The sequence below is a fragment of the Ambystoma mexicanum genome, chromosome 11 (genome assembly GCF_040938575.1).
Source record: "Ambystoma mexicanum isolate Mex_15411 chromosome 11, UKY_AmexF1_1, whole genome shotgun sequence".
Classification (NCBI taxonomy): domain Eukaryota; kingdom Metazoa; phylum Chordata; class Amphibia; order Caudata; family Ambystomatidae; genus Ambystoma; species Ambystoma mexicanum.
In genome coordinates, this window is record NC_090934.1 from 869,880,549 (window position 1) to 869,894,161 (window position 13,613).

The window sequence follows — 13,613 nt, forward strand, 5'->3', positions numbered from 1 at the left end:
CTTGTGGAACATAGCAAAGGGCGGCTTAGATGAAAATGCCTGCAATTCACTCACTCTGCGAGCGGATGTAACCGCAACCAAGAACACAGTCTTGAAAGACAAAAGTCTCAAAGTACAAGAGTGCAAAGGTTCAAATGGAGCAACCATCAGGAATTTCAAGACCAAATTCAGATCCCAAACCGGCACCTGGAACGGGGACGGCGGGAACACATTAGTGAGCCCTTCTTCAGACGAGCGCTTGAAGATAGATAGCGCCGCCAGGTAACCTTTAATGGTACCTACTTGAAGGCCCCTGTGGGCCAAGGAAAGCAAGAAAGAACCATGGGAATGGAACACTGAAAAAGGATCAACATTTTGTCCTCTGCACCAGTCGCAAAACTTATGGCAACAGTACAGGGATTTTGTTGCTGGCCGCATGGCCGAAAGCAACACCTCCATCACGTCATCCGGGAGGTCCCAATCCTTATACCTCAACCTTTCAGATACCAAGCGTGAAGGTTGAGAGACTTGACCTCTAGATGGAGAACCCAGCCCCTAACCCTCTCTCCCCACCTCCCCCTGTTGAGGTAATGCATGGCCACTGTATTGTCCATCATGATCAGGACACACATCCCCTGCACAGACGGCAGAAAAGCCTTCAGTGCTCGCCTGATGGCCCTCAACTCTAACAGGTTGATGTGGAGTTTGGACTCCGACGGAGACCAACGACTGTTGGCGGTCAAATCTTCGGCATGAGTCACTACTGTCACCTCCGGCCACGGTTGGCAAAACTGCTCCCCTTCATCAGGTTCCCCTCGTTGGCCCACCACAGCAGATCCTGTGAGACCAAGAGTGGAATCTGAATGGGATTAGACATCTTGCCCGAGAATTGTGACCACTGCATCCATCTTGAGGACCCACTACAAGGATCTCATCCTCAGCCTGGCCTCTGGCACCAGAAAAATGCAGGATGCCATGAGGCCGAGCAACCTTAAGAATTCGAAAGCCCGGAGACTCTGGGCATGTTGAAACTTGTCCACCATCTGCACAATGTGATGAGCCCTCACCTTGGGAGGCGAGCACTTCCAAGGACGTGTCCAACACAGCCCGATGTACTGGAGCTGTTGGGAAGGTGTCAGATGAGACTTCTTGAAATTGAGGGAGAAGCCCAGCTTGTGGAGGGACCGTCAGGTGAGACCGAGATGATCCATCACTTGCTTGGGATAAGGCGCCCGATCAGCCAGTCGTCCAGGTAGGGGTAGACGTGAATCCTCCCCTAGCCTGAGATACGCTGCAACCACCACCATTAGCTTGGTGAAGACCCTCGGGCGGTGGTCAATCCGAATGGCAGAACCCGAAACTGAAAGTGCGAGTCGCCAGCTGCAAACCTCGGGTACTTTCTGTGCTTTGGATGAATCGGCACATGAAAGTAAGCATCCTGTAGGTCCAGAGACACCAACCAATCCTGAAGTCGAAGGACCTGGAGGATCTGAGAAAGAGTGACCATCTTGAACTTGTTCTTCCTGAGAAGTTTGTTCAACCAACGGAGGTCCAAGATAGGTCTCAATCCCCCGTCTTTTTTTTTTTTTTTTTTTTTTAATTCCAAAGAAAAAAAAACAAAAAGAGGGGGAATACCATCCCTGGTTTCTCTCTGCTACAGACACCAGTTCTATAGCGCCTTTTTCCAGCAGGGTCAAGATTTCCTGCACAAGGAGCGTATCTCGAAGCTTCAAAGAGATTCCCCGGTGGATGGTCGTGAGGCCGCTTTAGGAAGGGAAGGCAGTAGCCGTGGGCTATTGTATCCAGAACCCATGCATCCGAAGTAATAGCTCGCCATTCTTCGAGATGTTGAGACAGTCTGCCCCCAACCGGCGAACAATGGAACATGGCCTCATGATTGATTTGGAGCGGCTGCGGCAGCACCTGAAGGCAAAGAGGCAGCTGCCCGAGCTGCTTTGGCACCCCCATTTCCTGGACCACCACGGGTACTTTTACGTTGACCCCTTTGACTGGCGGCTCCTCTCGTTCTACCAAAGGAAGAGTAGTAACGAAAAGAACCTCCCCTCCACTGCTGTCCCCAAGGACGAAGAGGTAGAGGTTGACGCACAGCTGCGCTCAAAGATTGCGCTGCAGCTTTTGAGTTCTGCAACCTCTCAAGGCTCACGTCAGCCTTGCTGCAAAACAAATGCGTGCCATCAATGTTCAAAAGACTGGCTTGCACATTCGGAGCAAAACCTGACTCCCCCCAACCACGCAAATTTGCGTATAACGGTGCTCGCAGCCATGGACCGGCTAACACTGTCGGCCGTGTCCAAACCAGACTGAAGGGATTCCCACATGGCATCCTTGCTATCCTGCATGAGAGCAAGGAACCAATCCTTTTCTTCCCCTTCGGGAATATGCTCAGCCACTAGAGAAACTATTCCACAGAGTGTGTGAAAATCTTGCCAATGCACAAGTGGAGTTGGCCGACTTCAGCACCATACTCCCCACAGAAAACACCTTGCGTGCCCAACCGTCGAAGCGTTTGTCATCCCGATCAGGAGGGATGGTAGGGTACCCGCTTGCCTCGAGGTGACCTTAGCCGCCTGAACCAAACTCTTGGGAGTGGGGAGAGATGAAAGGTAGATTGGGTCGCTACCGGAAGAGAGGTATTTTTTAGTTAATGATTTGTAAACCGCCGGAAGAGATTCCTGTGTCGGCCAAGCAGCCGCCACCCTCTTCTGCAAGGTCAAATGAAAAGGTAAAACCGGGTCAGAGGACGGACCTTGATCCAAAATATCTGTTAAGTCATACCGAACAAAAGCTTCTGGAGGACTAGACCAACCAAGATACTCAGTCACCCTAGCCATCAGTCTCCTGTAGGACTACTCAGTATGAGCCCCAGGCTCAGGCCTGCCAAACTCCACCTCAGGAGAAGTGTCCAAGCCACTTGCATCATGAAGAGATTGACATAACTGACTGTGCCCGGAAAAGACAGGAGCCACATCAGGCTCAATCGGGTGAAATTCTAAATCTGACCTCTCCTCATCCTCAGATGTCACCCACAGGCCTCACAGATTTGCAAGTAGCCTTCCCTGGAGGATCCACCGTACCATGGACCTCCATCAGCAAATTCCAGCTAAAAGGCCGTGAAGGCATTGAGGCCACTGACGGCTTTGGCGTCGACAACAGCGCTGACGGCACCGAGGGCTGGTGTGAAGGCAAAGCTTCGACATTCGTATCCGATGGACACAGCGCCGGAGTCAACACCGACCTTGAGCCCTTACCAGACTTCTGCGGTCTCGCCCGGGACGAGGACCGGAATCTGGAAGCACGTTTCTGGTGATTACCCTGAACCTTGTCCGAACGGGAACTCGAAAGTTCCTGATGAGTATCGCGCCAAGGACCCGAGCCCGAAGGCGCACGAGCCACGGAGCGAGACTGTTCCTTGCCGGCTTCTTGTGAAGGCGCGGACGGAACTGTGCCCTGGGATTGGAAAGTCACCAGCATCTGCTCCATGAAGGCTGCCCACTCCTCTGGAGTCGGGGACTTCGTAGAACAAGCCACTTTCCACACGGTGCCATCCTCCGAGGAGGACGGGGAAGGTGACCGGTGACGGCGCTTCCTGGCATGCCGAGACGAGGAGGACGATTGGCGGGCACCACTCCGGGACCGAGATAACCGGGACTCCTTCCGATGCGGAGAGTCGCCCCTCGAATCGTTGGTGGACATCCCCTTAAAAGGTTACGAGACTTACTTTGTTAAGAACCTCTACCTATCTGTAGCTTCCCCTTACGCTCCAGCAAGGCCTTAGCAGCCAGCAACTGGCACTTGGAGCAGTCATCTGTGTCATGACTCTCGCCCAAGCACCACATACAAATGCGATGTGGGTCCGTTAGCGACATCTTAGACTTGCAGTCCCGGCAAGTCTTAAAGCCAGACTACGGAGTCGGAGGGGTGGAAGAAGAAGACGTTCACGAGGAATAAATGAAGCGCGGCGAGTCTCCGAAGCAAACACGTTTGCGGAAAAAACTGAGGCTACGGGCACTGTGCGTCCCATTTATAACATCCGGTGACGTCGCCCTCGACGGAGGCCTTCGAGGGACATTGACCTGACGACATCGACGCAGGACGCCCTCTGCCGAAAATGTTTCCAAGCTCACAGCTGTGGACATTACATGCCAAAGATTTGGAATATGTTGGAGGACACAATAGATTCGTAATATGGTTACAATATCACTATAGTGCGATATGCATTTCATACAAGGATGGATCACCATATGTATCGTTAATATCAGTGTGGCCGATATTACCAAATTACTGTGAATGCAAGCAGACATCCAAGGCCAAATGATAATGATGCTGAAGTGCTTAGTTTAACTTGAGTGAGGTTTTGATGATATCAACTTTTTCAAACTATGCGACCAATTTCAAGGTGCTGAGATGCACGTGGTGTCGCTTGTGCGAGAGAAAAGAGAACCCTCACAAAGAACCCAAGCGCCATAAAAACCTTTGCATGAGTATGCTAATTTTTTTATTATTAGTTATTTTCCCGCAGGGGTGCCCTTTGATGACACGTGTTTCAGCAACGTAATTGCCCTTTTCAAATCTGGGCCAACCATGAATTAACTTTATTCAATACTTTGTCTCTATTCGTTACAATAAATTTAATTCTCTCTAGTCTTAAACCAGTTATACATATGTCATGATCACTGCTTCCAAGGAGCCAGGACCAGCCCAACGTCCTTGGAAGCAGGCCCCTAATCCTAGGCACCAGCCGGTCCCCACAGGGACCTTTTGGACCGTGTCCTGGCGCCGGTGGCACCAGGCTCATCAGAATCATCGGTCCCGGCACTGGAAGCGCCGGGCTCATCATTGGTGTGAAAGTGCTTGGGTGGACTTACCTGCGGCAGACCATGCTGCTTACTTACCAGCCTCTTAGAAGCCCTCGGTGAACAGGGACTACTTTCTTACCTGGGTGGGGCAGCTCCACTCCCTGGATACAGCACTGGAACTCTTCTGGAAGCAGGAACTCTTTTCTTACCTACGCGGGGCCGTGGAAGAAGACGCCTCATCACTCCAAGGCTATTTAAACCACACCCGATTGATGAAACATGCTTCGCGTTATTCTGCATCTGCAGCAGAACGCTCACCGAGTCTGTTCCAGCCTTTCTTCTTTTGATCCTGAACCTGCAAGAATTATACTTACCATTCCTGTACCCGATCAACATCAGCACCTGCAAAAGACCAGAAACAACAGGTTAGCAAGACGAACTTTACACGCAGTGCTTACTCACCTGATCCATCGGCAGCGGCCGTGTCTCACGCTGCACCTTCGCCTGCAAAGATCAACAGCATTGTTATACTTACCGGCACGCTGTGCATTCCGGATTCTTCACGCTGCATCTTCACCTGCAAAGACAACCGCATTGTTACACTTACCGGCACGCGGCGAATTCCGGATTTCTTCATTCTGCATCGTCGCCTGTAAAGACAAAGAAAGAGACATTAAGCAGGTACTTACTCACGCCCGTCACGCTCGTCGCAATCAAACGCCTGCGAATACTCCGGCGCCTCTTCAACACAAACTAATCTGCAAGGAAAGAGACAGTTAGAGCGCTTGCCATACTTACGGATTTCCAGGCGCTTCACTGCCACGCATTAAAAGACTATAAAGACAAAAGGTGTCCAGAAACTTACCGGTCGTGCAGACAACAACGGTAACCATCCTCTGAAGTCAAGAGGCCAATGTTTCACCAGTGAAGGAACTGGCAACGGCACCCTGCACTAGACGCAGATGGAGAGCCCAGCATTCACCTATCTAAGGTGAGCACGTTGACCTGGGAGGGGGGCTCTACAGACAAGCTGGGAAGAGAGAGAGAGAGAGAGATAGGGACATTCAACAACCCAGACCTTTAATCCCCATATTCTTTCACCTGCAGAAACCTCACCCTTCGAGTTCGACACACAGTGCGAAGAGGTTCGACCCCAGAAGCCAATCGAGTCCTGCACATCACTTTGAGTCACAGACACCTTCCTGCCAAGACCCGCGCCTCCGTGGGAATCAGGTGAGCGTTACAACATAGTGATAAGCCCCAATGCAGTGTACATTATTCAAATAAAAGATCACAGAAAAGAGGGGATGGTATAAGGCAGGATTGTAAGGGTTATAATGTACAAAAATCAAACGAAAAAATGCAAAGGAAAATAATTATATTCATTTCAGGAACACATTCTTTATAGCATATACATTGTGATTTCTTCAAATATCTAATTAGTTGCACCCAGTCGCATTGTGCTATATTTAATACAAGTTTCCTAATCTCATTAGTTTTACAAAGAATATATATATATATATATATATATATATATATATATATTCAGACTCTCTCCATAGCACTTTACATTGTTTGATCCCAAGGCCACAGAACTTCCCTTATTTTATAACACCTTCTTGGCTGATGTGCCTACCTAATTTCAATTAGATCAATTTTACTTAGATTGGTATGCAACATTTTGGAAAACACCCTGACCGTCCATATTGTGTCTATTCTTGAGTTAGTGTCTGCACATTTCTCAGGTTAAATCCGTCCTGTGAAAGTTAAATATTTTTACCTTTGATGAACACGTTACAGCTTGTAAAACTTGTTATAACACTTCTTTACTGGGTTTGTGTTAGATAAACGTATAATCCCATCATATTGCTTTAAATGTAAAAAGCGTCATTCATACATATGCTCGTAAATGTAACCATACAAGTGTTTTATATCCATACACCCAGTGTCTCAGTTCTTGTAGTAATGCCTATAGAGCTCATCCCGATTCACACAAACGGGTCAATTCAGATTCTATGCCTCACGGCCCAATTTGTTTAACAAAATACATGCGTTATTGCTTATCGAGCAGCCATATACTGAAAACAATGATGGTTTGGATTTACTGTGTTCAAACCATACAGGATTTTAAACTTAATGTCCAGTTGACGAACTGCAACAGATTAATTAATCTTGTTATGTTGTTTTCCTGCAGCTACTTGTTTTACAGTCTCGGCGCATCGGCTGTGGAGCAACCCGACGCGTTTGTTCCGGTTTCATAAAATGTGTGTATGTTCACATGGTTACCACGTGAGTCCTTCGTCGCTTACCATTTGCTTAAAAAAAAAAAAAAAATAAATAAAAAAAGGGCGCCATGTTTTGGGAACATCTATTGTTTTGTTGATTACGGCTGCGCCGTTCAGCCCAAAGTTAACTACTTTTGTCAGTTTCTATTCTTTTACGGGTTCCCCTCCCAGCGGATTCTCTTTTTGCCTATAATTTTTCCTTAAAGCCCCTAAAGTGTTTACAGAGAATAACAGATCAAGCTAAAACTAGCTGCAATTTCGTTGCACACAAATTATACGCACATAAACCCGAAAACTGGGATTAATTTGAATCATATAAATACATGTTTCAGAGTGAAAGGTTTCCATGGTATTCCGTGATTATCTTTTTTGTTGCATGTATTCTTATCCCTTCTTACATAGCTTTGTGCATATGGTGAGCAGACTTAAATAACACATTACTCACATAGCATCACAGATTATTTCTTGGATAACATCACGTGTTAAGGGAATCCACTTTCACTTAACATAGCTTCTAATTAAATCGTAACTTGTAGAAAACTAGTCGACTTCGTACTTGATCTTGTGTGAAGAACAGACAAAAATTAATTATTTAATTCACTCACAATAGCTATTTGAAATCCGCATGTTAGGTTCATATCTTCAAACACTTGTGTAATTAAGAACTACAATCCCCTCAACAAATGGTTCTCCAATTAATCTAAAGCCTTGACCCATTCTTGGCCCATAATTATTATTCCGTCCAAATTGAAAACAATCTTAGCGCTAATCTTTTTTTTTTTTTTTTTAAAGTTATACGTTTCTGTCCAATTCCGACCAGATTATGGTCATCTGTTGCCCTTATCTTGTCAATATGGGAAATATGACTTTATACCAATGTCCTTCTGATTTGCATTTATCCCCTCTTCTAGTTTGGGAACCTGGATGTTGCAGAGACTGGTTTTACCTATTTCTATATTAAACAGGTCAAATCATGATATTCAATTGTAAAATACAAGCTCTGTTTTGGGTTCTATATTCAAAAAGCCACCTAATTAACATTCATTCAAAACGACTTAAGTCATTCTATTTAATGTTTCATTTAGACCTTATACCTTATTTAGGTCATCCCATAATTTTCAAAGGAAAGATATCATCTCATTATCCTTGTTAAGTCCCATCTCCAATGTTCTGAATCTGCATATTCTCTTTGCTTCTGCTTGCCTGAGCAATAGTTCCCTGTTCCCTCCTCTTCTTCCCAATGTTATCTTTTTCAGTCCAATAAACTTTATGTCTTGTTTCAATTCCAGTTGGTGTTTTGTTTGCCAGTGATGTGCGAGTGGCAAAGCGGAATCTTGGCTCCAAATACCGGACACATTTTCTCTAATCCGTGTCCTCACCTCCCGTATTGTGCTTCCAATATAAATTAGCTTGCACACACAAATCAATGCATATACTACACACTTACTCCTACAGTTTATGTTTTCCTTGATTTTGATCATGTTGCCTTTGCGGTCTTGGAAATGACATGTGCTTGTCTGTGCAAATTTGCCTAGTGTGCAGGTCCCACACTTCCTGAATCCAGATAGATCAGTACTTAGCCATATTTGCAGTGCAGTATTAGGTTTTTCCCGGAAGTAACAAAGGGCTCAAATTGTCTTCTATGTTCTAGCCTTTCTGTAAATGATCTTAGGAAAATATTTTGACTAGTTTTCTACAAGTTACAAATTAATGAGAAGCTATGTTAAGTGAAAGTGGATTCCCTTAACACGTCATGTTATGCAAGACAGAATTCATCTTAATATGTGATGCTATGCGAGTAATGGGTTATTTATGAAGATAGAGTAGAATCTAAATAGGGAAGCCGTCTGCTCTCCATATGCACAAAGCCATGTAAGAAGGTACAAGAATACATGTAACAAAAAAGATAATCATGGAATACCATGGAAACCTTTCACTCTGAAATATGTATATGATTCAAATTAACCCCAGTTTTCGGGTTTATGTGCATATAATATTTTTGTGTGCAACGAAATTGCAGCTAGTTTTAGCTTTATCTGTTATTCTCTGTAGACACTAATGGGGCGTTAAGGAAAAATGATAAGCAAAAAGAGAATCCGATGGGAGGGGAAACCGCAAAACAGAAACTGACAAATTGGGCTAAACGGCATAGCTGTAATCAACAAAATAGGTGGTTGTTTTGGGTGCTGCGTGAATTTGGGTTTGGGGGAAATATTTGTAGGTGGTTGGCCCTCCTATATGAAAAGCCGCTGGCGATGGTCAGGACAAATGATTGGGTGTCGGATAGATTGGAGTTGGGGAGGTGGACCCGGCAAGGGTGTGCAGTCTCGCCAATCTTGTTGGCCCTGGCCCTGGAGCCACTTGCGGTGTTCCTGAGGCAAGAGATGATGGAGGCCGGGAATTGAAACGGGGGGCCTCAGACACCTAGTGTCTCTTTACGCGGATGACCTCTTGTTGTATATAGTGGACCCTGAGGTATACCTTCCAGATTTGTTGGATACTTCGGAATTTTAGGCGGATGTCAGGTTTTCGGATTAACCTGGAGAAGTCAGTGCTGTTTCTGCTAGGGGGGGGTACAGAGTCCCTCACTGGGGGAGCTACCAGAGCTGGGAATACGATGGGAGACGGAGTCATTCCGATATCTGGGGATACGAATATTTCATGATTTAGAAGACATGTTTGTGTACAACACGGGAAGGGCATTGTCCGGAATAGGGGACTCTGTCCAGTTCTGGAAGGTATTACCGCTTTCCTTGATGGGTAGGGTGGCCCTCTGTAAAATGGTGATTCTGCCGCGATTGTTGTATTTTTTTACTAATATACCATAAGTGGCCAAGAGTGTTCTTTAAAATGTTAGATGTTAGGATTAGGGAGTTACTATGGGATACAGGGAGAAGGAAGGTGCCCTTGAAGATACTGCAGAGGTCAAGAGAGGATGGGGGTCTGGGTCTCCCAGATTATGAGAAGTACTTTGTGGCGGTGCAGTTGCAGGCGGTGATGGTGTGGGATCAGCCGGGGGGGGGGGCGGGGTTAAGGGTTCTTGGGGGATTGATAGGTAGTTGGTCGCCAAACAATAGGCCGGTGGAGCTTCTCTGGTATCCACTGGGGGATAGAGGGAGAACAGTGGTTTTTGAGGTGGTGAGGGAGACGTGGAGGAAATATGTTGGTGGGAGAGGGGTAGGGGGGGCGGTACGAGGGTAATCTCCCGTGGGGTGTTGATCAGAAGCTTTGTCAAGCGATTGGGAGAGTAGGGGTACAGAGACTTAGGGAAAAAGGCTGCGTGACCGTGGGGGATCTTTTTGAAGGGGGAGATTGCTTACCTGTGCGGAGTGGTGCCAGAAATTTTACCTATCGCAGGGGTTTTTCCTAGCGTATGGGGCAGTGGTCCATAGGCTGGCGGAGTTGTGGGTAGAAATTCCGGAGGAGCCGAAAACATGTCCGGTTCTCAGAGTATTGCTGGACCAGGCAGGGGGGGCCCCGCATATCACGGATATAAAATGCCCTCAGGGAGGGGCATAAGGAGATTTGAAGCACAAGGGAAGATGGGAGGCGAACATGGGTTGCCCTATATCGAGTGAAGAATGGGTCAAGGTGTGGGGGTTGGTCCGACAGACATCGAGGAATGCCCGGTTTCAATTGGTTCATTCAACATCTTGCATAGAACATATGTGTCCCCGGTGGTGCTTAAGGCCATGAACAAGGATTTATCGGATGAGTGCCCTAGGTGTGGGGTGCCACGGATGGGGTTTTAGCATATGGTATGGAACTGCAGGGTAATAGTGGCGTATTGGGAGGAGGTTCTGAAAGGGGTGAATGGGTTGCTGGGAACTAGAATGGAGCATTGTCCGGAGACGTGTCTGTGGGGTAAGCTCCATGGGGGGGCAGGGTGGGGGAAGAGGCATAAAGGGCGGAATAGGATGAGCCGGTTCCTACTTATACTGGATAAACGCTGGATGGCGATAGCGTGGAAGTGCCCTCAGGGTCCGTCGGTGGTTCTATGGTGGAAAGATGCTCGAAGGTGGGGGTTGGCGGAAATGACAGTTCTGCAAAAGGTGGACTCCGGACTGGAAGGGGAAGGTGTTACGGTCCAATGGGCTCATCTGCTGAATGATCCGTCTAAAGACAATGATTTACGACCGCCGTGAGGATTTACGGATGAGGAGGGGGGGGTGGGGAGGTGACAAGGGAGGAAGGGGAAGGTGGGTGCTGGTGAGCTGGCAGGATAGGTTGGACTCTTCGGGAAACCATGGACGTGATGGATCAGTACTGTGTGATCGTTGGAAGGCCCGGAGGCCGAAATTTGGACATTGGAAGGTAGGGATGGGGAATTGGGGAATGGGCGGGGGAGGGGGTTATTACTCTGTTTGTTGGATGTATGTAAGGGAAGGAGAGGGGGGGAGAGGGGTTGGGTGTTCAAATATGAAATGCTAATAAAGAGTGTTACAAAAAAAACTAAAAAACAAATAGGTGTTGCCAAAACATGGCGCCCATTTTCTTAGCAAACGGTAAGTGACGAAGGACTCACGTGGTAACCATGGGAACTTACACATTTTATACAACAGGAAAGAACATGTCGGGTTGCTCCACAGACGACACGCAGAGACTGTAAGACAAGAAGCTGCAGGTAAGAAACAAAACAAGATTAATTAATCTGTTGTAATTTGTCAACTGGACTTAAAGTTTAAAATCCCGTATAGTTTACACACAGTAAATCCAGACCATCATTGTTTTCATTATATATGGCTGATCGATAAGCCATAACGCATGCATTTCCTTAAACAAGTTGGGCCGTGAGGCATAGAATCTGAATTGACCCATTTGTGCGAATCGGGTGAGCTCTATAGGTATTACTACAAGAACGGAGACACGGGGTGTATGGATATTAAACACTCGTATGGTTACATTTAAGAGCATATGTATGAATGACGCTTTTTACATTTAAAGTAATATGATCGGATTATACATTTATCTAACACAAGCCCCGTAAAGAAGTGTTATAAGTCTTCAAAAGGTAAAAATATTTCACTTTCACAGGAGGGATTTAACCCGGCAAATGTGCAGACATTAACTCAAGAATAGAGACGCAGCATGGACGGGAAGGGCGTTTTCCGAAATGTTGCATACCAATCTAAGTAAAATTGATTTAATTGAAATTAGATAGGCGCATCAGCCAAGAAGGTGTTATAAAATAAGGGAAGTTCTGTGGCCTTGGTATCAAACAATGTAAAGTGCTTTGGAGAGAGTCTGAATATATATATATAGATCTTTGTAAAACTAATGAGATTAGGAAACGTGTATTAAATATAGCACAATACAATGGGTGCAACTAATTAGAGATGATATTTGAAGAAATCACAACGGATATGCTATATAGAATGTATTCCTGAAATGAATTTTTCTATGCATTTTCTCTTTTTTGTACATTATAACCCTTACAATCATGCCTTATACCATCCCCTCTTTTCTGTGATGTTTTATATGAATAATGTACATTGTATTGGGGTTTATCACAATGTATAACTGGTTTAAAACCGTGTTTGGTATTATAAAAGTAATGAAAGAATTCAATGTATTGTAATGAATATGAACAAAGTAATGAATAAAGTTAATTCATGGTTGGCCGAGATTTGAAAAAGGCAATTAAGTTGCCGAAACAAGTGTCATCAAAGGGCACCACTACAGGAAAATATCTTTAATAAATGGGCATACTCATGCAAAAGTTTTTGTGGCGCTTGGTGTCTTTGTGAGAGATCTCCCTTTACGTTACATAGAACAGATACATACAATATCACTGAACCTGTGTTAGTAGCACTTTTTCAACCTCAGGCGGATGAAAGGCTGAGATGAGTTTTTTTTAAGAAGAGACTAAACCAGTGACTCTCGCACTGAGGTGTGCCTGAAATAAGTCTAGCAATTATTGTATAGAATTCCAGAAAGACAACCAATTTCTTATCCCCGTTCTTTCTTATTTAGGGTCTCTGCTGAAAGTGTTACACGTGTGGAACCCCCTGTTTTGTTTTAAGAGGCCTAAACAAGAAAGCCTGCCACCCCAGAAACAAAGATCCACATGGCGCTGGCCAAATCCAGGAGCTTACATCTCCACAATTTTAGGGGTGGCAAGAGAGACCTCAAGGGTTGCTGCTGCGACCAGTGTCGTCCATCCCTGGAATGCAGCCGCCCATACAGTATTTTCTCCCTTTAGGAATAACTTAAATAAATTAAACGAGACGTTGTCTACAACAAAGTTCAATCAAAAAACACATCTGTCACTTAAGAAGTGTCCTGGTCCACCCTGAATGTTCCCCTTGTACTCCCAAAATGTTGATGCACTGTTTCATAATAGTAACCATTTATATAGCAAACAGAAAAAAAGACCAAAACTGTATTTCGGCTCTTCAAAAAACATGGCTGTGCCTGGAAACGCTTTGGGAAATGTCAAATTTCATTCATACCCAGCACGGTTAAGTAAGCTAAGAAATCAAAGAGGATTTATAGAATCACAAAATTATATTTGGGGGATTGGAACTAAGTA

At 45.7% G+C, this 13,613-nt stretch overlaps 1 protein-coding gene across 2 annotated transcripts in view; it reads right to left on the reverse strand.

The window, feature by feature from the left end:
* LOC138503862 (dispanin subfamily A member 2b-like) overlaps positions 1-13,613 on the reverse strand; it is a 170,432-nt gene that overhangs the window by 74,427 nt on the left and 82,392 nt on the right. The window contains exon 2 of one of the 2 annotated variants that reach the window (XM_069623920.1): positions 11,628-11,699. The exons of the other annotated variant lie outside the window; for it this stretch is intronic. Within the exon in view, the coding sequence (XP_069480021.1) occupies positions 11,628-11,699 (72 nt within the window). The remainder of the gene's footprint in view (positions 1-11,627; positions 11,700-13,613) is intronic. 2 annotated transcript variants of the gene reach the window in all.